Raw genomic sequence first — 23,482 nt, 5'->3', positions numbered from 1 at the left:
ATGTGCTTTCTGGGTGTGAGACTGAATACAGCTTCCCAGATGGCTTTTTTGACCCCGGACAAACAAAGAAGCCTTTCTCTTTATTTCCAGCAAATGTCTCTACGGTCCAGGCTGACTGCAAGGACAGTCCTTCAAGCCTTGGAGTTCATGGCATCTTGTATTCTGGTGCTTCCCAATGCCAAATTGCATATGAGGAAGCTTCAATGGTATCTCAAAAATGTGTGGACACAGCACTGCCAAGATCTAGACACTGTCATTCAGATAATACCCTGCATTCAGAAGGAGTTTTTGTGGTGGGCTCAGGAATGTCACCTAAACAAGGGACTCTCTGTGACCCGGCCAGAGGCGAGTCAGATTCTAACGACAGATGCCTCGGACAAGGCTTGGGGAGCACACCTCAATGGAAAATGGGTGCAAAACACGTGACCTGTCAAACTCCAACATTTGCATATCAACTTGAAGGAAATGTTAGCAGTCCAGTTTGCATTGATGGCTTTCAAAGATTTACTTCGTCCAGGGCAGGTGTTGATTCAAACAGACAACACTACTGTCATGTGGTACATCAACAAGCAGGGGAACCCATTCTTACCCTCTTTGCAGGCAAGCGATGATTCGGTGGGAAACTGCTCTCAATCTACACCTCAATCTTCAGGCACGGTTTCTACCAGGAGCACAGAACTCCTTAGCAGATGTATTGAGCAGACAAATAGTGGATCCTCACGAGTGGAAATTGGATCCTCATGTATTTCAACAGTTGACAGTGTTATGGGGAACTCCAGACATAGATCTGTTCGCTTCTCCACTAAATTACCAGTTGCCAAAGTTTTGCACAAAAATGTTTCATCACACAGCTTGGAGGGTGGACGCTCTATCTTTCAATTGGAACAATCTGCATGTATATGCCTTTCCACCTCTGCCTCTTCTTCCCAAGGTACTTTTGAAGGCCAGACAAGACAAGCCAACCATGATTTTGATAGCACCGGATTGGCCTCGACAACACTGGTACCCACTACTGAGGAGTTTAGTACGAGAACCTCCATGGCCTCTGCCTTTGATTCCGCACCTTTTGTCACAAGAGGACAGTCACTTCCTCAATGTCAAGATTCAGTCTCTGCATCTAACAGCCTGGCATATTCTGTTTTAGACTCTGGAGGGTCTCAGCTTCCACAACAAGTTTTGAATGTTATTTTGGAGGCCAGGAGGCCTAGTACCAGGAAAGTTTACGCTGATAAATGGAGGAGATTTTTTATTTGGAGCAAAGGAAAGGACTTTGATGTCTCCAAACCTGATTTAAGTGTTGCTCTTCAATATCTTACTGAGTTATTGGACAAGGGTTTGTCTTTCTCCTCAATAAAGGTCCATGCTGCAGCCATTTCTGCTCACTATGATTGTGACCCTCCTTTATTCTCTCATCCTTGGTTTAAGCAATTTCTTAGAGGGGCAAAGAATATAAGACCCCCAATGAGAGCTCCTACTCCTGCTTGGGATCTCAATTTTGTGTTGGAAAAACTCTACAACCTTTTGAGCCTGCAGCTACTGCCGAGTTAAAGTATTTATCATGGAAAACTGCTTTTTTGTTGGCCATTACCTCTGCAAGAAGGGTTTCTGAATTACAGGCCCTCATGGCAGTGGAGCCTTTCCTGATTTTTCATAAGGATAGGGTATCTTTAGCACTAATCCTTCCTTTATGCCTAAAGTGGTTTCTAGTGTGGCCTTAAATCAAACTATTCATTTGCCTACTTTTTATGCAAACCCCCAAAATAAAGGGGAGAAACTTTTGCATACTTTGGATATTCACAGGCAGTTGCGTTATTATTTGAGCAGAACCAAGGAGTTCAGACAGTCTCAGCAATTGTTTGTTTCTTTTGCTTTGGGTTCACAGGGTAAACCTGTTTCAAAACAAACTATTTCTAAATGGATTGGGTTTTGTATTTCTTTCTGTTATTCCCATCATGGTAAGGAGATTCCTGCTGGAATCAGGCCTCATTCCACTAGGGCTACTGCTACTTCTACGGCCTTTATAAGGGGTAGCTACAAAGACATTTTGGAGGCAGCTACTTGGAGTTCAGTGCATACCTTTTCTAAACATTACCACCTTCCTCTTTATTCTAAGTCTAGGGCTGGATTTGCCACTGCAATTTTACAGGGCATTTTAGCGCCCCTAATGCTTTATGATTTTACCATCCTCCCTTTCCGTTGCTTTGGGATTCTACCCATAAGTAAGGACTGCAGCAATGTGAGATGAAGAACATAGTACAGTTTTGTACCTACCATAAATGTAGATGTTCGAAGATCCACATTGCTGCAGTCCAATTTACCCTCCCTCCTTCCCCTCTGTAGTTTGACTTGGTGCTATGCTTTAGGTGATGGTTGTTGTTGGGCATGTTTTTGGGAGGTATTCTGTTTTTGGCTGTGGCCTTTCTGGTTTGGCCTTCTGACATCTGGGGCAAGAAAAGACTGAGGATATGACGTCGGTCATGTGCCTTTATACCCTGACGCTCTGATGTCAGATCTAGGCGCGCCCATGACCGACGTCAGCCTAATACTTTGGTATTCGGGCCGACCGAGGACAGCGGACTACCCATAAGTAAGGACTGCAGCAATGTGGATCTTCGAACATCTACATTTATGGTAGGTACAAAACTGTACTTTTTCATGCCTTGGAGGCTTCATGCAGGGCGGCTGCCACTGGCACAGTCATTAGAAGGCATGCTTGGTTAAAGGAACAAAACTTACCTGATCAAGTGAAAGCAAAGTTACTGGATGTTCTGTTCAGCATAATGTTTTGTTTGGGTCTAAGGCTGAAGAAGTGTTAAAGAAAATGGAGGATAAGGCAAAATCCATGAAAACGGTTAAGGAATTCTTACAAGTTCAGCCCCCAAGATTTAGCAGAAATTGGCCAACTAAAAACTGGTCCTTTCCCAGATCGGACAGGCTTCAGAGGGGTAGGTATAGGCGCTCCAGAGGGAGGGCCCAAGCACAAACCTGTTACAGACCTAGACAGTGGAGTGCTTCCACCCCCAGGGGTGGAGAGGACAGACCTCAATCTTATAGAAAACAGGCTCAATGACCCCCCCTGCTTGGCTCCAGGAACCTCTCTCCTGGAAGCCCCTCTAGGAGGAAAACTCTCTCTTTTTCAACAAAATTGGACTTACATAACCCAAGACAAGTGGGTTCTGGATGTAGTTTCAAGAGGTTACAAATTCCACTTTCATACCTTGCCAAGACCAAACGGATGGCCAGACCTACCAAAACACCAATGGGCAGAGGCATTAAACCAGGTAGGATCCCTCATGGCTATGAGGGCCATAGAACTGGTTCCACAATCAGAGACGGGGCAAGGCTTTTACTCAAGGCTCTTTCTAGTTCCCAGAAAACAAAATTCATGGAGACCCATCCTGGATCTGCCAGTCTTAAATACTTTCTTGGAGATACCAAAGTTCAAGATGCTTACTCTGCAGCAGCTCCTGCCATTGTTGAGCAGAAATGCATAGATGGTGACACTGGATTTAAAGGAGGCTTACCTACACATCCCTATCAGACAGGAGTGCAGAAAATACCTCAGTTTCAAGGCCAGCTCGAAACATTACCAATTCTCTGTGCTGCCCTTTGGCTTGTCTACTGCGCCCAGGGTCTTCACCAAGTGCCTGGCACCAGTAGTAGCTTATTGCAGACTCAAGGGAATTGAAATTTACCCTTATCTGGACGATTGCCTTATTCAAGCAGACAGCAAGGATGTCTTACTCCAACACCTGGAATTTGTTCAAAATCTACGCAAGTACCTGGGATTCACTGTGAACATAAAAAAGTCAAATTTGACACCCACACAACAGATAACTTTTCTGGGTGTTCTTCTAAACACAACAACCCAGATGGCATTCCTGACATCCGAAAAACAACTACAGCTGGCTTCAACTTTCAAAACCTTGGTGTTAATGTCTCAGCTAACTACAAGGAAATTCCTGCAGGCTTTGGGTTACATGGCCTCCTGCATCCTTCTCATACCATATGCAAGACTACATATGAGAAAAATACAATGGTACCTAAAAAGTGTATGGTCCCAGCATTGCCGCAGTCTAGACACACAGATTGCTGTCTTGCCTTGCCTACAAAGGGAATTCCATTGGTGGACCATGGCATGTCTTCACAACAAAGGGAAAGCCTTAAGTCTGCCTCCAGCCATCCAAGTGTTAACCACGGACACCTCGGATTACGCATGGGGAGCCCACTTGCAGGGGAAAGGCCTGCAAGGTTTTTGGACAGAGGATCAGAAGCACCTACATATCAATTTAAGAGAGATGTTAGCTGTACAGAATGCCCTCTTGGCTTTCAGGGATCTTCTACAGCCAGGACAACTACTGATACGGGCAGACAACACCACAGTTATGTGGTACATAAACAAGCAAGGGGGTTCACACTCCTACCCCCTTTGCAAACTAGCCATGACTCTATGAAACACAGCTCTAGCTTGCAAAGTGGATCTACAAGCTCATTTCCTGCCAGGGAAACAAAATATTCTGGCAGACAGCCTGAGCAGGAACCTGTTAGACCCACACGAGTGGATGCTAGACACCCAAATATTCAAGATGATTACAGAAGCCTGGGGCTGCCCGGACATAGATCTATTTGCATCCCCCCTCAACCACCAGTTACAGATTTTTTGCACAAGGACATTTCACAAATTAGCATGGAAAGTGGATGCGCTCTCATTCAGTTGGAGGAACCTCTCGGGGTATGCCTTTCCTCCACTACCTCTTCTTCCACGGGTGTTATTAAAGATCAAGCAGGACAAACCCAAGATGATTTTACTGGCCCCAAATTGGCCTCGTCAATTTTGGTACTCAACACTGATGAATCTATCCCAGGAGCCTCCTTGGATTCTACCTCAGATTCCAAATCTTTTGTCCCAACACCAGGGCCAGGTTCTGCACTCGTATCAAAACTCTCAGCCTGGCAGCCTGGCGTATTCAGGGTCTATGATTAATCTTACCCTTCCCAAACAGGTTATGGATGTCATCTTAGAAGCCAGACGGCCTAGCACTAGAAAATCTTATGCAGGTAAATGGAAGAGATTTTGCACCTGGATGCATGCTCAGGATTCAGATCCTCTCATTCCTAATATTCCATTGATTTTACATTACCTGACAGACATGCTTCACAAGGGTTTATCCTTCTCCTCCATAAAAATGCATGCCTCAGCTATCTCTGCACATTACAGTACAGATCCTCCAATCTTTTCGCATCCACTTCTGAAACAATATCTCAGAGGAGCAAAGAATTTAAGGCCCCCTAGGACACCACCCATACCTGCCTGGGACCTCAACTATGTTCTGGAAAAACTCACTCTGCCTCCTTTTGAGCCTGCTGCCACATCTGATATTAAGTATTTATCATGGAAGACAGCTATCCTACTGGCTTTGACTTCAGCCAGGAGAGTCTCGGTGTTACAAGCACTCATGGCTGTGATAGGGTGTCTTTAAGGACTAATCCTACGATGTTCTTCATCTCACATTGCTGCAGTCATATCTTGTGGGTAGTCCGCTGTCCTCGGTCGGCCCGAATACCAAAGTATTAGGCTGGCGTCGGTCATGGGCGCTCAGATCTGACGTCAGTGCGTCATGGTATTAAAGCGCATGACCGACGTCATATCCTCAGTCTTTTTTGCCGCATGGTCCGAAGCAGAAGCAGCGTTTGCAAGTGCCGTTCGGCGTTCTGAAATTTTCGTATTCTGAGTTTCAGACCGAAACCAAGTTGGGCTAAGTACCCCGTTGGGGAATATTTTTGTTTTTTCTTGCCTCAGTTAATTCCGGATGTCAGAAAAGTGAATAATTGTATTTCTTGTGGGAAACAGATACCGCATAGGGATTACCACTCTCTGTATTCCTTGTTTGGGGCCTGAGCACGACGTAGTCGGGTGTCGCTTTGTGCTAGGTTTAATAAGCGCACCATTAAACGTAGGTTAGATTGCGCTAGGCTTGTCTTCGTAAGCGGTGTAATTACAATATGCCGCCGGATCCTCCGACGCCGCTACCGCTAAGAAGCGCAAGGAAAAATCGTTAAGGTCCAAGCAGGATGAGTCGTCCGTTCGGACGCCGGTTCTTAGAAACTACGGTGGAATCTGTAGATCCAGCCGAGGTTTCAGCTGAGTCTCGGGGGAGACGTTAATTTTGCAGGATGTGGCCTCTCAGGAGTCAGGTCAGGCTGAGGGGCCTCTCAGGTTGCTGTACTCCCTTCTTGCCTAAGGGGGTTAGGCCTTCTCCTTCTGTCTCTAAGGTACCTTCTAAGGGCAGGCCTGGTTTGCCTTCCTCAGGTGTCAGTCCTAGTTCTGCAGGTTCTGTGCCTAAAAAACACATGCTTAAAATGGCAGAAGATTTAATTTCCTTAATCAGGGGTTCTATGCCCCCTCCAGATAAGAGGCCTAGGGTGGAGCCAGAGGTAGAATGTTTGGAACAGGCTTCAGATTACTCAGAGTCTTCGGCTGAAGACACTCAGGATTTTCCTCCTTATTCCGATTCAGACGCAGAGGATTCCAGTCCTTCTGCTTCTCCTCCAGAGGATTTTCTTTTTCAGAAACCCTGCATTCTATGAGGGAGCATTTTAAATGGGAAGGCCAGGATTTCTGATTCCTAAAGAGGCTTAGGGAATTTTTGTTTTTACCACAACATCGGCCCTTAGCTATACCTCCTGTTTTGGATGTTGTTCAGGATGTTTTCTCTGAGGCTTCCCTTAATCCAGACTCTTTGCCTCCTGCGCCAGTTAAACCAGATAGGTATTACAGAGTGCCTGAGGCTCATAAATATCTGTATAAGAGCCCAAGGGCTGACCCAGAAACTATTAGCCAGGGACCTAAGGGTGTCAGGGCTTCTGTTGTAAAGAATCCAGTTCCTATGGATAAAGATTCTAGAGCTTTGGATAGGTGGGGTAAGAAAGTGTACACCTCTTCCACTCTAGCAATGAGGGCTTTGAATTGCCAGTTTCATATGTTGAAGTACCAGAATTTTCTCCTTACTCAGTTAAAATCTAAGGTAGATGCTTTGGCAGAGGGCATAGAGTGTAAGGAATTATAGGATTTGGTTCATGCCTCTGATCAGGTGGGTAAGCATTCTTTGCAGTGTGGTTTCGATGCTTTACAGGCTTCTTCCAGGGTGGCTGCCACTGGATCAGTTATTCGCAGGCACGCCTGGCTTAAGGATCAGAATTTGTCAGAGCATGTTAAAGCTAGAATTCTAGATGCTCCTTTACAGTCTGAAGTTTTGTTTGGTTCTCCTGTGGAGTCTGTCTTAAAGAAAATGGAAGACAAGGCTAAGTCTATGCAGACTGTTAAAGATTTTTTGCAGGTGCAGCCCCCTAAGTTTAGCAGGAATTGGCCTACTAAGGGATGGGCTTACCCTTCTTCTGATTTACAGTCTAGGGGCAGATCTAGGCGTGGTATGGGGCAGAGCTCAGAATTCTGTCAGGCCTAGAACGTGGAGTTCCCCTGCACAATCTACAGGTGAGGGCAGGGGCCAGTCCTTTCGTAAACAGGCCCAATGACCTGCATCTTCAGCTGCCAGATCCCTCCTGTCTGGCAGCACCTTTGGGAGGAAAGTTGGCACTCTTCAAGCAAAATTGGCTTTTAGTCACCCAGGACAAATGGGTATTGGACATTATAGACCGAGGTTACAAGTTTTATTTCCACACATTGCCTCCTTTCAAGGGCATGCCAGACGTTCCTCCTTAGCAAAGGGTAGAGGCTCACAAACAGATTTCTTTACTTCTTCAGATGGGGGCTATACAGCAGGTCCCTCTGTCAGAAGTGGGCCTAGGATTTTATTCTCGCCTGTTTCTTGTACCAAAGAAAGGAAACACTTGGAGGCCAATTTTGGATTTATCTATCCTCAACACATACCTGGACATTCCAAAATTCAAAATGTTGACGTTGCAACAACTTCTGCCTCTGTTGGGCAAAGATCACTGGATGGTAACTCTGGATCTCAAAGAGGCTTATCTTCATGTTCCTATCAGGCCCAGTTGCAGGAGATACCTGCGTTTGGCTGGGACTTTACATTATCAATTCTCTGCATTGCCCTTTGGCTTATCTACTGCACCCAGGGTGTTCACAAAGGTTCTGGCTCCAGTGATAGCCTTCTTAAGGTTAAGAGGAATACAAATTTATCCTTATTTGGACGATTGCCTGATTCTTGCTCAAGACAAAAACAAGCTTCTTCACCATCTACAGTATGTTATGGCAGTGTTAAGGTGCCTAGGGTATTCTGTGAACTAAACAAAGTCCAGTCTAGTACCCTCTCAGGTAATGTGCTTTCTGGGTGTGAGACTGAATACAGCTTCCCAGATGGCCTTTTTGACCCTGGACAAACAAAGAAACCTTACACTTTACTTCCAACAATTGTCTCTACGGTCCAGGCTGACTGCAAGGACAGTCCTTCAAGCCTTGGGGTTCATGGCATCTTGTATTCTGGTGCTTCCCAATGCCAAACTGCATATGAGGAAGCTACAATGGTATCTCAAAAATGTATGGACGCAACACTGCCAAGATCTGGACACTGTCATTCAGATAATACCTTGCATTCAAAAGGAATTTTTGTGGTGGGCTCAGGAATGTCACCTAAACAAGGGACTCTCTGTGACCCGACCAGAGGCGAGTCAGATCTTAACGACAGATGCCTCGGACAAGGCTTTGGGAGCTCACCTCAATGGAAAATGGGTTCAAGACACGTGGCCTGCCAGACTTCAACATTTACATATCAACTTGAAGGAGATGTTAGCAGTCCAATTTGCATTGATGGCTTTCAAGGATCTACTTCACCCAGGACAAGTGTTGATTCAAACAGACAACACAACTGTCATGTGGTACATCAACCAGCAAGGGGGAACCCATTCGTACCCTCTTTGCAGGCAAGCTATGGTTTTGTGGGAGACTGCTCTCAGTTTGCACCTCACTCTTCAGGCAAGGTTTCTGCCAGGAGCACAGAACTCCTTAGCAGATGTTTTGAGCAGACAGATGGTGGATCCCCACAAGTGGAAATTGGATCCTCATGTATTTCGACAGTTGACAGTGATATGGGGGACTCCAGACATAGATGTGTTCGCTTCTCCACTAAATTTCCAGTTGCCAAAGTTTTGCACAAAGATGTTTCATCCAACAGCTTGGAAAGTGGATGCTCTATCATTCAGTTGGAGCAATCTTCACGTCTATGCCTTTCCTCCTCTGCCTCTCCTTCCCAAGGTGCTCTTGAAGGTCAGACAAGGCTAGTCGAGCAGACGAAAAGCGCTTCACTCTATTAAACTTTTGTACCCTGTGGCTTATCAGTTGTCTCTCTGTGGCGAAAGTTGTACTGTCTACTGGTTCCTTTTTTAGTATAAAAGCATCAGCCGACGCCATTTTCCTCACTCTTTCTTGCCGCACGGTGCCCGAAGCAGAAGCTGTTCGCAAGTGCCGGTCGGTCAGATCCAGTGAATTCAGCTACCGAAGATTTCGAAAAAAGCTAAGTACCCCATTGGGGACTCTTTCTTGCCTCAGCCGATGTCAGACAAAGTAAGTAATTGTTTAACTTGTGGGAAACAAATACCTCATAAGGATTTCCATTCCTACTGCCTTCCTTGCTTAGGCCCAGACCACGACGTATCGGCCTGTTTAGCCTGTGCTTCCTTCAACCGACGAACTCTTAGACGTCGGTCAGAGTTTGCAGAGGAATTTTTTGGAGCCGCTTTTGCTTATAAAATGTCGTCGGAGACTCAGACTTCGCATATGGTCAAAACACGCAAGGAAAAGGACCGATACTCACGGCCCACGGTTTCGGCTGAAACCACGGCTAGGCCTACCGTGAGTGCCTCTGTTTCGGCCGAAACCAAGTCCTCTGAGATTCCTTCTTCCAAAACCATACTTCCGACCACCGAGGCCCGGGAGGCCCCGGCTGAGTCTGCTTCAGAACTTCCTACCGAAACCAGTGTACAGGAAATATCCGACACCATACCTTTGGACATTTCTACTCCTGCACATGGGGCAGCTAGGCCCCCTGCTTCCATGTCCATTAAGGCCTTTTCAAGGGCTAGAGCTGCCAAATTTTCTAAAGCTTTGCCTGCCAAATCTACCTCCCAGAGGCCTTCCTCTAGTTCACAGATCCTCAGCCTTGCTGAGGACCTTATTTCCTTAATTAAGGGTTCTCAACCTCACCCAGACAGGGCCTCTCAACCTCCTCCAGACAAAAGGCCCAGGACTGACCCCTCTGACCCACACTCCTCAGATGATTCCACGGATGGATCTGAGTTGTCAGACCACCAGGAAGGGGCTTACTCGCCTTATGAGGATTCAGATGCTGAGGAATCTATCCTTCGCCTCCCTCCTGAAGAGTTTTCCTTTGGTGAGACTCTACACTCCATGAGAGAGCATTTTCAATGGCAAGGTCAGGATTTCTCTGATTCTAGAAAAAGATTAAGGACCTTTTTGCATTTGCCTCAGCATAGGCCCTTAGCTATACCTCCTGTTCTGAATGTAATTGATGATGTGTACAATGATGTCAGTACAGCCCCCGATACTCTTCCTTCGGCCCCTGCCAAACCTGACAGATACTACAGGGTCCCGGATTCTCATTTCCATCTGTATAAAGCCCATTCTGCAGACCCAGAAACTATTTCTCAGGGCCCTAAAGGGGTTGTGGCCGCTACTGCCAAAAATCCTCTACCCTCTGAAAGAGAGTCTAGAGCTTTAGAGAGATGGGGAAAGAAGGTGTATACTTCTGCAACTCTTTCTGTCAGGGCATTAAACTGTCAATTTCATATGATACAGTACCAAGAGTATTTGTTAGATGAACTGAATAAAAAACTTTCTTCTCCTGAACCCCTAGACCGTAAATCCCTTCAGGATTTGGTACACAACTCACAACAGGTTAGTAATCATTTCTTAAAATGTGGCTATGATGCACTGGAGGCTTCATTTAGATCAGCTATGACTGGGGCAGTTATTCGTAGGCATGCCTGGCTGAAGGAGCAATCTTTGCCAGACCATGTCAAAGCTAAACTCCTGGATGCTCCGGTGGAGAAACAAAATTTATTTGGCTCCTCTGCTCAGGAGATCTTAAAAAGGTTGAAGAAAAGGCAAAATCTGTGCAAACAGTTAAAGATTTCCTGCAAGTTCAACCACCGAGATTCAGCAGAAACTGGCCTACTAAGAATTGGTCCTTTCCAGACTCGGACAGAGCCCAGAGAGGCAGGAACAGGCGCCCTAGAGGCAGAGGTCAATCGAAGGGCTCCTACAGAGGCCGTCAGTGGCAGCCTGCCAACCAGAGGAGTAGTACAACAACCACTACACCAGGACAGGCTCAATGACCTAACTCTGATTCCGCCTACCAGGGATCAACTGGAAGCACCCTTGGGCGGAAAGCTGGCTTTATTCTCAAAAAACTGGCATTATATTACAAAGGATACATGGACACTGCGAATAATAGACAAAGGATACAGGTTCCACTTCCACACTTTGCCAAAAAGAAGCGGAATGCCAAACCTTCCACCAAATCAGAGGGCAGAGGCTTTAAGGCAAATCAGCAATTTACTTCAGATGAAAGCTATAGAAATGGTACCATGTTCAGAACAAGGCCAAGGATTTTACTCCAGACTATTCCTTGTACCCAGAAAAGAAAATCAATGGAGGCCTATTCTCGACCTGTCCGCACTGAACACTTATCTCATTGTTCCAAAATTCAAAATGCTGACCCTACAGCAACTTCTTCCCATGTTGGGCAAGGAGTCTTGGCTGGTGACTCTAGATCTCAAGGAGGCATACCTGCACGTCCCTATTCGACCAAGTTGCAGAAGGCACCTCAGATTTCTTGCAGGATCAGAGCATTATCAATTCTCAGCATTGCCCTTTGGCTTATCTACTGCGCCCAGAGTATTCACGAAATGCCTGGCATCAGTAATTGCACATTGCAGACTACAGGGAATTCAAATTTACCCATACCTGGACGACTGCCTAATACAAGCGGACAACAAGAAAAATTTGATAAAGGACTTGGCCTATGCCATACACCTGCTACAGACCTTGGGATACACAGTCGACATCCAAAAGTCAAGACTAGTACCATCCCAAAGGATAACCTTTTTGGGTGCAGATATGGACACAACCACCCAAATGGCTTTTCTCACAGAAGAAAAACAAAAACGACTTCTAGATTACTTCATGATTCTGACAAGACAAACTCAGCTTACTGCAAGGAAAATCCTGCAGGCCCTGGGTTACATGGCATCCTGCATAATTCTAATACCACATGCCAGGCTGCATATGAGGAAATTACAGTGGTACCTAAGGAGTGTATGGTCTCAACACAGTCACAGTTTAGAAACCATGATACCAATCATTCCATGCCTTCAAAAGGAATTCCTGTGGTGGGCTCAGGCCTGCCAGTCCAACAAAGGTTGCCTTTCAACAAACCAAAAACAAGGCAGACCATCACCACGGACGCCTCAGACCGAGGATGGGGAGCACACATGGAGGGCAAATGTATCCAAGGCCTCTGGCCTCAAGGACAGCTAAGCATGCACATAAACCAAAAGGAAATGCTGGCAGTGAGGCATGCAATCGAGGCATTCAAACCCTACCTCCAACAAGGACACCTGTTAATAAGGACAGACAACACCACGGTCATGTGGTACATAAACAAGCAGGGAGGCACACATTCTTACCCTCTATGCCGGATGGCTATGAATCTGTGGGAACTATGCCTGAATCTCAGTATCCAACTACAGTCCCAATTCGTGCTAGGGAAAGAAAATGCACTGGCGGACAGCTTAAGCAGAACTACCATGGATGCACACGAATGGATGCTGCACCCAGACATCTTCCAACTCATAGCAAAGACATGGGGAATGCCGGAGATAGATCTGTTCGCCTCCCCACTCAACCATCAACTGAAGACATTCTGCTCAAGGACATACCACCCACAAGCTTGGAGGGTGGACTCTCTCTCTTTCAGCTGGAAAGCCCTACCAGTATATGCCTTCCCACCTCTCCCATTGATGTACAAGGTTCTACTGAAGATCAGGGAGGAACAGCCAAAAGTGATACTAATAGCTCCGGACTGGCCAAGACAACACTGGTATCCATTATTGAGAAGCATGTCTCAGGCAAAATCATGGACTCCCCCCTATGGCCTCTTCTTCTGACGCAGAACAATTTCAAGACCCTGCATCCCAACTTGAAAACATTGCAGCTAACTGCCTGGAAAATTCCTTAAATCCGAATCAAACTGTTTTATCTCAGAGGGTGAAGGACATTATCCTGGAGGCTCGCAGGCCTTCCACAAGGAAGACATACTCAGCTAAATGGAAGAGATTTCTCATTTGGAACACATCAAAAGGCTCAGATGTCACAGTGGCAAACATAACAAATATCCTAGAATACTTAGCAGAATTGTTCCACAATGGCCTGTCCTATTCTTCCATTAAGATTCATGCTTCAGCAGTTTCAGCACAATACAATGTGGATCCACCTATCTTCTCACACCCTCTCCTCAGACAATTCCTGAGAGGGATCAAAAATATTAAACCTCCAAGAAGACCCCCTCTACCTGCCTGGGATCTCAACTTTGTGCTGGAGAAACTGACACTTCCTCCTTTTGAACCAGCAGCATCAGCGGATCTACAGTTTCTATTTTGGAAAACTGCATTCCTTCTGGCAATCACTTCAGCAAGAAGAGTATCTGAGTTACAAGCATTAATGGCAGTGCAGCCTTTTCTTATTTTCCACCAGGACAGGGTTTCACTAAGAACCAATCCTACTTTTATGCCAAAGGTGGTATCTAGGGTATCCTTGAACCAAGCTATTCACTTGCCTACTTTCTTCCCTAATCCACAGAATAGAGGGGAAAAACTTTTGCACACCCTGAATATACACAGACAACTACGCTACTACTTGGACAGAACAAAAACTAGCAGAAAAACTGACCAACTTTTTGTAGCATATGCTACTGGGGTGCAAGGAAGAGCAATTTCCAAACAGGCAATTTCAAAATGGATAGGAAATTGCATTCGATTTTGCTACTCCTTTCATGGAAAGACAGTTCCTGAAAACATCAGGCCTCACTCCACAAGGGCCACGGCCACCACTACAGCCTTCCTACGAGGGGTGGCTACCAAGGACATTTTAGAAGCTGCTGCTTGGAGTTCCGTGCATACATTTGCCAAGCATTACAATCTACCTTTATACTCTAGATCCAGAGCAGGGTTTGCTACTGCAGTCCTGCAGGGGATCTTAACTACACCATCCCTTTCTTAGTACCTCCTCCCCCAGATTGGCTATGGTATTCTACCCATATGTTATGACTACAGATGCATCCTTGAAGGACATAGTACAGTTTTGTACCTACCATAAATGTAGATGTCCGATAGGTATGCATATGCAGTCAGGATTACCCTCCCTCCTTCCCCTCTGTGGTATTCCTAGGGTTCTTACCCCTATTTTAGCTAGCTGGGGGATTCTATTATGGTGTATTTGTTTGTTTATACATGTATATAATTTGCAAATGTTTGGAACTTTTCAGCATTTATCCAAATTTAGCCTTCCTAGAGGGCACCTGGCATCTGGGGCAAGAAAAACTGAGGAAAATGGCGTTGGCTGATGCTTTTATACCCCAGACGCTCTGACGTCGGGGAAAGTGCGACATCAGCTGAGGCCAGACCCAGACTTTGGAATCCGGCCGACCGAAGAGCTGCCTGAGGCAGGACAACCCATATGTTATGACTGCAGATGCATACCTATCGAACATCTACATTTATGGTAGGTACAAAACTGTACTTTTTTCCGGGTTCTCTTACCTTTTTCCACCAGCAGAAAGCTGTGCAGTAGGTGCATTGGTATTCTCCAGATTGTCTACAGGTGTGTGTGTGTGGTATCTGAGTGTTCTGTTATAGACTGACAGCCTGCCCGGAACTGGTTTCAGTGCCTTGAACCCGTGACTGGTGGGATGGGCTACAACATTCCCACAACCCTGTAGAAGGTGGAGTTATCAGAAAATAGATGACCAGTTCAAGGAAGAATTCTCAGTGTGCTTTCAGCATGCACCTTTATGTGAGATTTTGAAAGTCTGCACATCCTTCCTAATACTGATGTAGCATGTACTCCACGGACCTCATATGCAGCTTCTGATAGAGAATGCACTAGTGACAGAAAAAAATACACCTCACCCAGTGAGGGAGAGATAGCTTAGGCCACTTAGTAGCATCCCACCCCTATCCTTAGTTGGGTCCTTCAGAAACTATGCCTGCTTCTTAAACCCTGACTTCCTATGATGTACCTGGGGGCTCTGTTCATGTGCTTCAGTCATCATTGACTATAGCCTGTTTCTGTCTTTCTTAATACCTTATTAGCTCCATTAAATTAGATGTCGTTTTATTTATATTGTTTACCTGTAATGTCAATAATGTTAGCTGCTTTATATAAATTAAAACATAATTTTTTTTACTTTTTTTTCCCCCATTTTAAAGCCTCAAGATGTGATTGAAGAGTACAGCACTTCTGGATCTGTCATGAATGGTCCTCCCAGTGGTTCTGGTGAGGGAACTGCTGAACCCCAGGATGCTTCAAATGATGTAACTGAGAAGATCTCGGAAGAAGGAAGCCAGGAAAACACAACCGTACCGAATGGTGTATCATAAACTGAGTTCCACATGTCAGTAACCTTTGCATTACATTTCACAAACTGTTTGTCCAAACTTGCCAAAGATAGAAAAAAAAGTGGACTGCCAGATTTTACAATGCACTTTTTCAGTTCCTCCATCGTGGAATCCAGAAATGAAGGTGATCAAGTAGAAAAGATTACTTTCAAGTAACTTCAGTGTGCTATTAACATGATCCGGTGTTGTGCCTTCAGATGGTAGATGCAACGATATTAAAATCTGCTGACTGTAGAATGTGTTTGTTTTAAACTGTACAGAAGAAAGGGAGATCCTTAATGTCTTGTTCTAAAAGCATTAGCTGCTTTTAATGATAATAATATGCAACCACTTCACCTAAGGAAAGTAGAAAGAAATGCAGTCGAAAATATTTTGCACTGAATTGTATTTTTCCATTAGGTTTGTATGGAAACTGATCTGTTTCAACACATTGCTGTTTTTTTTGTAAAATACCGTATGTAAAGGAAAATAATGCAGAGCACTGGAAGATACTCATTGTTCACATAATCTGCAGGGACATTTTGAATGGCCATGACTGTTCTGCAAATAAGCTTTGTTTGGTTTATTTATTATAATTTGTATTTAAAAATCAAACATGGCTTGGCTTCCAACACTAAACTGGACATAACATCTGCTAAAGCATAATAAAAACTACTGAAAAGATCAATTCCAGAAGATCACTCTGTATAGTCTGTTAGAATCCTTGTTAGAATGTTTTTTCATTACATTGTTGTTTTGATGTGCAATATGTTTTTGTATGCAGGTAGTTAAATAAACGTTGATCTTCCACCTTCTAGTTTTGAAGTGTTTATTAAAATTGATCACATCTAATAAAACCTTGCAAGCAAAACAAACTAAAAAAACTAAATAAACGGAAAGATGAGACTTCGGAGTAAGATAACCTCAATAAAACCTTTTATCAATTTTTAGAGCTTTAGTCCTTTAATATACTGGACTTGTTCAGAAAAAAAGGATACCAAATGCACACACCTTATATATATCCTTAAGACAAATACATAAATTAACACTGTACTTGCATACAAAATTAGAAAAGTAACAATAAAAACCTTTAAAAGGCACCCATGTCCTGAAAAGCAGCCCAAACTAGAGCTAGCCAGTACAGTACAATAACCAGTGAATATTAAGCAACAAGTTTTTTTAAACTTAATACAAAAGAAACATTTTTTTACTATCTTAAATATATATATAAATATATATATATATATATGTGTGTGTGTGTGTGTGTGTGTATACGCACACACACACACGCATATATATGTTCCGGACGTTTGCTCCACTTTTTCGATAAAAGCACTTTTGCTAAAGTGTGTTTGGTTATTATGGATTCGGACGTTTGCTCATTCGTGCAAACGTCCTAGATCCGTATATATATATATATATATATATATATATATATATATATATAAAATCTGCAGTACATCATTCACTAATGTATCCAACAAATGTACTTAACAAATTGTACTCCATGTGCCACTACCCATCTCAAACACAACTAAACCTTTGGTGCAAAACAATTTCTCCATAACTCTGTACAAAGCAGGAAGTCCCTTTAAAGATATAATGGCACTGGTTACAATTACAATTTGTGATAGTAAGGATGTAGATCTGAAGTAGGAACTTCATTTGTCAGCAACCTTTGGGATACAGATCCGATCTCGGATCCGAGCCGGCAACTTTTACCACAGCATAGATACAAGCTCCTCCCTTTACCCATAATCCCCTGCCAACCCTGACTGACCCCAGATCTAGTTTGCCACGCTTCAAGCCTACAAGCTGGATTTCGAGCTCCTGGTAGTTCAGTGAATTTTGTGAGAAAAACTTGACTTTTTTTAGTACTTTCTCTTGTGTGAGTGTGTAAGACTGTTCAGGTTCCTTCTTTTATCTTTTTTGTAGAATTTTTTCCTCCCTACCCTCGCTGGTTCGTAGTGTGTGTTTGTGGTGTGTGTAGGGGCCTAGTGAGTGTGTTTTCTGTACAACATGTCGGAGGCCCCTAAAGCCATCTTTTCAAAATGCACCGAGTGTGGCCATAAGCTTTCACCGGTGGATGGCCACACCCGGTGTGTTAGGTGCCTTGGGGTTGAACACCTCTCTTCAGGATGCGAGATTTGTGCAGCGTTCAACCCCAGGGGCACTTAAGGACCGGTGGTCGAAGCTGATCCTGGCGGGCCTTTTGCCCCCGGACTCGGCTCCGGCCTCTGGTTCTTCTGTGGCCGCTACACAGCCCTTGGTGGTAGCCACCCCTGTCTCCCTCCCTCCGGTCGGGACTCAACCTCCTGTTTCGGCTCCGGAGGAGAGGGAGGCCAGAAAAACCAAAAGGAAGGAGAAGCACCATAAGTGACGGGTCGAGGACTCTTCCTCGGCCCTGCCCGCCAAACGGGCTTCTCCATCCAGGGTTTCTGGATCGGCTCCGGTCCCCTTGTTTTTCACCGGGATCTGGGGAGGAGGCGACCCGGTCCCCGTCGAGGTCATCGAGGCGACACTCTAGGTCTGCCTCGGTGGCCTCGTCGAGGTCCACCTTCAGTATGTCAGGTGCAGACATGGATCGGATGATGAGGAGGTTCATCCAGGCCCAGCTGCAGATGGGAGTGCTCTTGCCTCCCCCCCCCCTCCGGGGGGAGCTTGACCCCATTTTTTGCTCCAATTGCTCCTTCTCCGTCCCGCTTCCCGGGTTCGGAGCATTCGGAGCCGAGCCATGTCGGATCCGGGGGTGGGTCGGAGCCGACAGTACTAGTTACTTCGGCTCTGACTGGTCCCTCGAGTTTGTCAGATCCGACCTGTCGGAGCCGTGGGCTGAGCTTTGGATCCGAGGGACTTTGTGTGACTTCGGCTCCGTCCCGGTCGGAGCACACGGGTCCTTTGGATCCGAGGGTCTCGGCCCCGGATCCGGTCCCCGCTTCGGATCCAAGTGGGAGCCGACTCTCGGAGCCTATCGAGAGTAGCTCCCCATCGGCTTTCGCGGTGGTGGAGAGGGCACTGTTGAGTGCATCTGGACCTCCGGTCCTGGCTTCGGCTCCCCCCTGCACTCCCTCTCAGCTGGTCCGGGCTCCCATCACTCGGCCTTCGGGACAGCCTGCTTCAGCATCTCTGGGTGTTCCTTTGGAACGTGATATTGCTGGTGAGTCTTCCTCGGACAGCCCCCCCGAGGAGGTCCCTCACAAAGCCAAGTGTAAGAGGAGGCACGTGGACTCACCTGAGTCCCTTACCGAAGATACGGACTTAGATGAAAGGGAAGGCTCCCCAAGGTCACCCCCCCCCCCCGAAGATGTCTCCTTTGGAGACATCATGGAAATGCTCAGGATTAGGGGAGGGTGGTCTGCCCCCAAGGCTTCCTCCGATGAGTCCGTATTCCTAGAGGTGTTCGAAGCAGGGACATCTACCTCTTGGGTGTCCCCTCCCCCCGATCCCCTGGTGGACCTTATTTCCACCAGGGCTTGGAAGGAGCCGGACACTGTAGAGCCAGTCCCCAAGCGCCCGGATAGAATCCTGAGTCCCCCTGCTGAAAGAACCCACTGGAGCAGAGGTCCCCCCATGGATGCCATGTTGGTGGCAGTGGCCACCAAGAGAGAGCTGGCTCAGGAGAGCTCTGTGGTCCACCCACCGAGTAAGGACTCTCGAGTGATGGACCGCCTGGGGAAGCGGGTTTTTAGTTCAGCAACCTTCTCCATGAGAGCGCTGAACTTTATGGCACACATCATCCGGATGCAGCGAGATCTAATAAAAGAATACGCGGCATCCCCCCCAGAGTCCATGTCGAAAGGAGACAAGCAATTGTACTCCTCCCGAATGTCTACTCTACGTTCAGTTTCCAACACCTCTATGCGGCTCTTGTCACACGCCACTGAAGGAGCCGCTAGAGCTGGCGGATCTGGCCTGGTAATTAGGCGTCAGGCCTGGCTCCGACACTGTGACTTCTCGGAACCCTTTAAGGCGTCATTCGCTAATGCCCCCTTTGATGGTTCTGCACTGTTTGGCAAAACCGTTCGCGACACTTTAGTCCAGAGCGAGAAAGACGGGAAGACATTGTCTGTCATCGGAGTCTGCTTCTCTGCTCCCCAGAGGTCCTTTTCCAAGAACCAAAAGGGTCAGAAGAAGATGTGGTTCCGAAAATCGCATCAGTCCCAGTCTGCTCCGTACAACCAGTCCTCTCGTGGCAGAGGAGGACAGAGAGGACGCCGCCCACGAGGCAGAGGGGGTCCCAGAAATTTTGGGTCCAGAGAACCTTTCTCTGAGAGGCCCACGCAGAACCCGAGGGGTTGCCTGTCTGCTCCACTCTGGAGGCAGTTGGGGGGCATCTTTCGAAGCACCTAGCAATGTGCGAGTCCATAACAACAGATCGCTGGGTGCTTCGCATCATATCCAGAGGTTACCAAATTCCTTTTATTGTAACCCCCAAAACCAAAAGCCTCCCCGACGTACCACCCAGTCAAAGGGAGGCAGCTGCTACAGAAATTCAGCAGCTTTTGCAAAAAAGAGCCATCCAACCCGTCCCCCCAGATCAGTTCGGATCGGGGTTTTACTCCAGGTTCTTTCTGGTGCCAAAAAAGATGGGGGACTTGAGATCCATTCTCGATCTCTCTCTCCTGAACCTGGCAGTACCCAAAGAAAAGTTCCGAATGGTCACCTTACAATCTATTCTCCCCCTATTATGGGAGAACGACTGGATGTGCTCGATAGACCTCAAGGATGCGTACTACCACATTCTAGTGGACAGACGCTCCAGGAGGTTCCTCCGCTTCCGGCTGGGAGCCAGTCACTTTCAGTTCAGGGCCCTTCCCTTCGGTCTCACCTCAGCCCCCAGGGTGTTCACAAAAGTCTTGGCAGTCATAGCAGCCCACCTGAGGCTTCAGGGAATTCAGGTCTTTCCGTACGTGGACGACTGGCTCCTCATCGCCCCAACAAGGCATCTGCTTTGTTCAGGCAGGGATTATTTCCTCAACCTTGCTCCACGTCTAGGGTTGACTATCAACATGACCAAATCCTCTCTGGTCCCTACACAGGTAATAGATTTCATAGGGGCGAGATTGGATTCCAGAATAATGCTTGCCTTCCTGACTCCCGATCGGCTACAGAACTTGAGGCTGCATGTCCAGGCCATTCTCATACTTCCTGCTTCACCTGCGGAATTGATCCTGAGGGCTCTAGGGTCCATGGCGGCAGCTATTCCTCTACTGCCCCTAGCCCGCCTAAATATGAGGGTCCTGCAGTGGACCCTCCAAGTACAATGGTCCCTGTCTCGCAACCCCCTGTCCCATCCTATTCCCCTAAGCAGGGCTTGCAGAGGGTCGCTCATGTGGTGGCTCCAGTCCCCAAGTCTCCACACGGGACGACCATTCCCGATGCCTTCCCCCATCGCCACAGTGACCACGGACGCCTCTCACCTGGGGTGGGGTGGGGGGGCACTATTCAGGCAGAACGGTCCAAGGCACGTGGAACGACACAGAAACCTGTTTGCATATCAGTGTCCTAGAGATGAGGGCGGTGCTTTTGACGTTGCAGGCACTTCACAGCCTTCTTCCGATTGGGACGATTGCAGTACAAACGGACAACATGTCGGTTGTCTGGTACATCAACGAACAGGGGGGAACCAGGTCTTATCCTCTTTGTCACGAGGCCATGAGAGTGTGGGAATGGGTGATTTCCACCAACCGCTTTCTTATTGCAACGCACATTCCGGGACGGTCCAACATCCTAGCAGACAGGCTCAGTCGTTCGATTCTGAATCCGTACGAATGATCTCTCAATCCTCTAGTAGCGAAACAAGTATTTGCCCAATGGGGGCAACCCTGTTGCGATCTTTTTGCCTCTCCTTCAAATACCAAATGCAACAGTTACTTCGCTCTAATCTCCCCTCAGGGGGAGCCCCCGAGAGACTCTCTAGTACATGCGTGGCCTCCCGGTCTCCTTTACGCTTACCCTCCATTGCCCATGATGCTGAAACTCTTACAGAAAGCCAGTCGGCTGGGGAGCAAAATGATCCTCATTGCCCCATTCTGGTCTCGTCAAACATGGTTCCCCTACTTGTGGTCTCACCAGATTCATCCACCATGGATTCTGGATCCACTCCCGGATCTCATTACTCATCCTCTGGGTCTTCCGGCCCCCAACCTGGTCAACCTCAAGCTGACTGCTTGGTTGCTCCAGTTCCACTTCTGATAAGGACTCCCGGAATCTCCCCACCAGTCAAAGCCATCCTAGTAGCAGCACATAAACCTTCCACCAGAAGAGTCTACCGTACTAAGTGGAAACGTTTCTCCATCTGGGCGGAGCGCCATCACTTGGATCCTTTCACGGTGCCTCTTACGTCGGTTTTGGATTTCCTAACTACCATTTTTCATCAAGGGGCTAGCTGCTCTACAGTCAAGGTACAACTAGCAGCGATTTCGCATTATCATGTAGGGCATGAATCGGGCCCTCTAATTACTTCCAAGCTTTGTAAAGCTTTCCCCAAGGGTACCTTCCTTCTCAGACCTCCGGTCAGGGAGGTAGTACCCCCATGGGATTTGTCTTTGGTTCTCCAAGCCTTGACTAGCCCCCCTTTCGAGCCGGCGGCTACGGTTGATCTTAAATACCTCTCTTGGAAGACGGCCTTCTCGGTGGCCATTACTTCAGCTGAAAGGGTCTCTGAACTTCAGGCTCTATGTGTTAAACCGCCGTATTTAGCCTTCCATCCAGATAGAGTTTACCTCAGGATCAATCCGTCCTTTCTGCCTAAGGTATCTTCGGAAGCTAATATTAATCAATCTATTAATCTTCCCGTGTTCTTTCCCAATTACCAGAACAAAGGAGAGTACAAGCTGCATTCCTTGGATGTGCACAGACAATTACGTTTTTATATTCATCGAACTGCTGGTCATAGGCAATCTGACCAGTTGTTTGTCTCCTTTGCCAAAACAAGTTTAGGCAAGTCAATTTCTAAAGTTACACTATCACGGTGAATAGCTAGTTGTATCCTCTTAGCGTATCAGAGTTCGGAAAGGCCTGTACCTCAGGGAGTCCGAGCTCATTCTACTAGGGCCGTCGCTACTTCAGTAGCTTTAAAATCTAGGGTTCCCTTAGATGATATTTGTTCCGCAGACACTTGGGCCTCATCTCATACCTTTATCAGCCATTACAAACTGGATGTTGTCTCCAGAGGTAGGGCATCCTTTGGCTCTGCAGTGCTCCGGAATGTTCTTCCATAAAGGCCACCCAGGATTCAGGTAGCTGGGGACTCTGTCCCAAAGGTTGCTGACAAATGAAGTTCCTACTTCAGATTAAGAAGTTATGTACTCATCATAACATTCCATCTGAGTAGGTATCTTCATTTGTCTGCAACCATCCCCCCTCCTTCCCCCTGACCTATAGGATCAGTCTTGGATAAGCCCCTTCCGGGGCACAATAACAATGCTTATATCGGGCAAACTTGATCTGAGGTCAGTCAGGGTTGGCAGGGGATTATGGGTAAAGGGAGGAGCTAGGAGCTCGGATCTATGCTGTGGTAAAAGTTGCCGGCTCGGATCCGTATCCCAAAGGTTGCAGACAAATGAAGATACCTACTCAGATGGAACGTTATGGTGAGTACATAACTTCTTAATTATTTAACCCTTTGTGGATGTTTTGCATTCTATACTGGCAAAACTAAACTTTCTTTAAGGAAAAGGATTTACCAGCACTTACATGATGTTAAGAAAAATGTTGACGTGAATGCCCTATTTAAACATATGAAGGAGAACCCCACACACAAATTTAAATTTATTGTTATCGACCGGGTCGATTTGGGACAACGGGGAGGTCCCTGTGATGATTATTTGGACTT

The 23,482-nt window shown here is 46.6% G+C and overlaps 1 protein-coding gene across 2 annotated transcripts in view; it reads left to right on the top strand.

The window, feature by feature from the left end:
- Positions 1-16,455, top strand: part of FXR1 (FMR1 autosomal homolog 1) — a 1,545,230-nt gene extending 1,528,775 nt beyond the window's left edge. For both annotated transcript variants that reach the window (XM_044070180.1, XM_044070179.1), the window contains one exon: positions 15,478-16,455. In XM_044070180.1, the coding sequence (XP_043926115.1) occupies positions 15,478-15,648 (171 nt within the window). In that variant the 3' untranslated portion in view covers positions 15,649-16,455. The remainder of the gene's footprint in view (positions 1-15,477) is intronic.
- Positions 16,456-23,482: the final 7,027 nt, after the last annotated feature.

This window comes from Protopterus annectens, chromosome 4.part1 (genome assembly GCF_019279795.1).
Source record: "Protopterus annectens isolate FY-2018-M chromosome 4.part1, PAN1.0, whole genome shotgun sequence".
In the NCBI taxonomy this organism is placed as follows: Eukaryota; Metazoa; Chordata; order Ceratodontiformes; family Protopteridae; genus Protopterus; species Protopterus annectens.
Note: the sequence above shows the minus strand (reverse complement) of the source record. Positions and strands in the feature narration are given on the sequence as shown.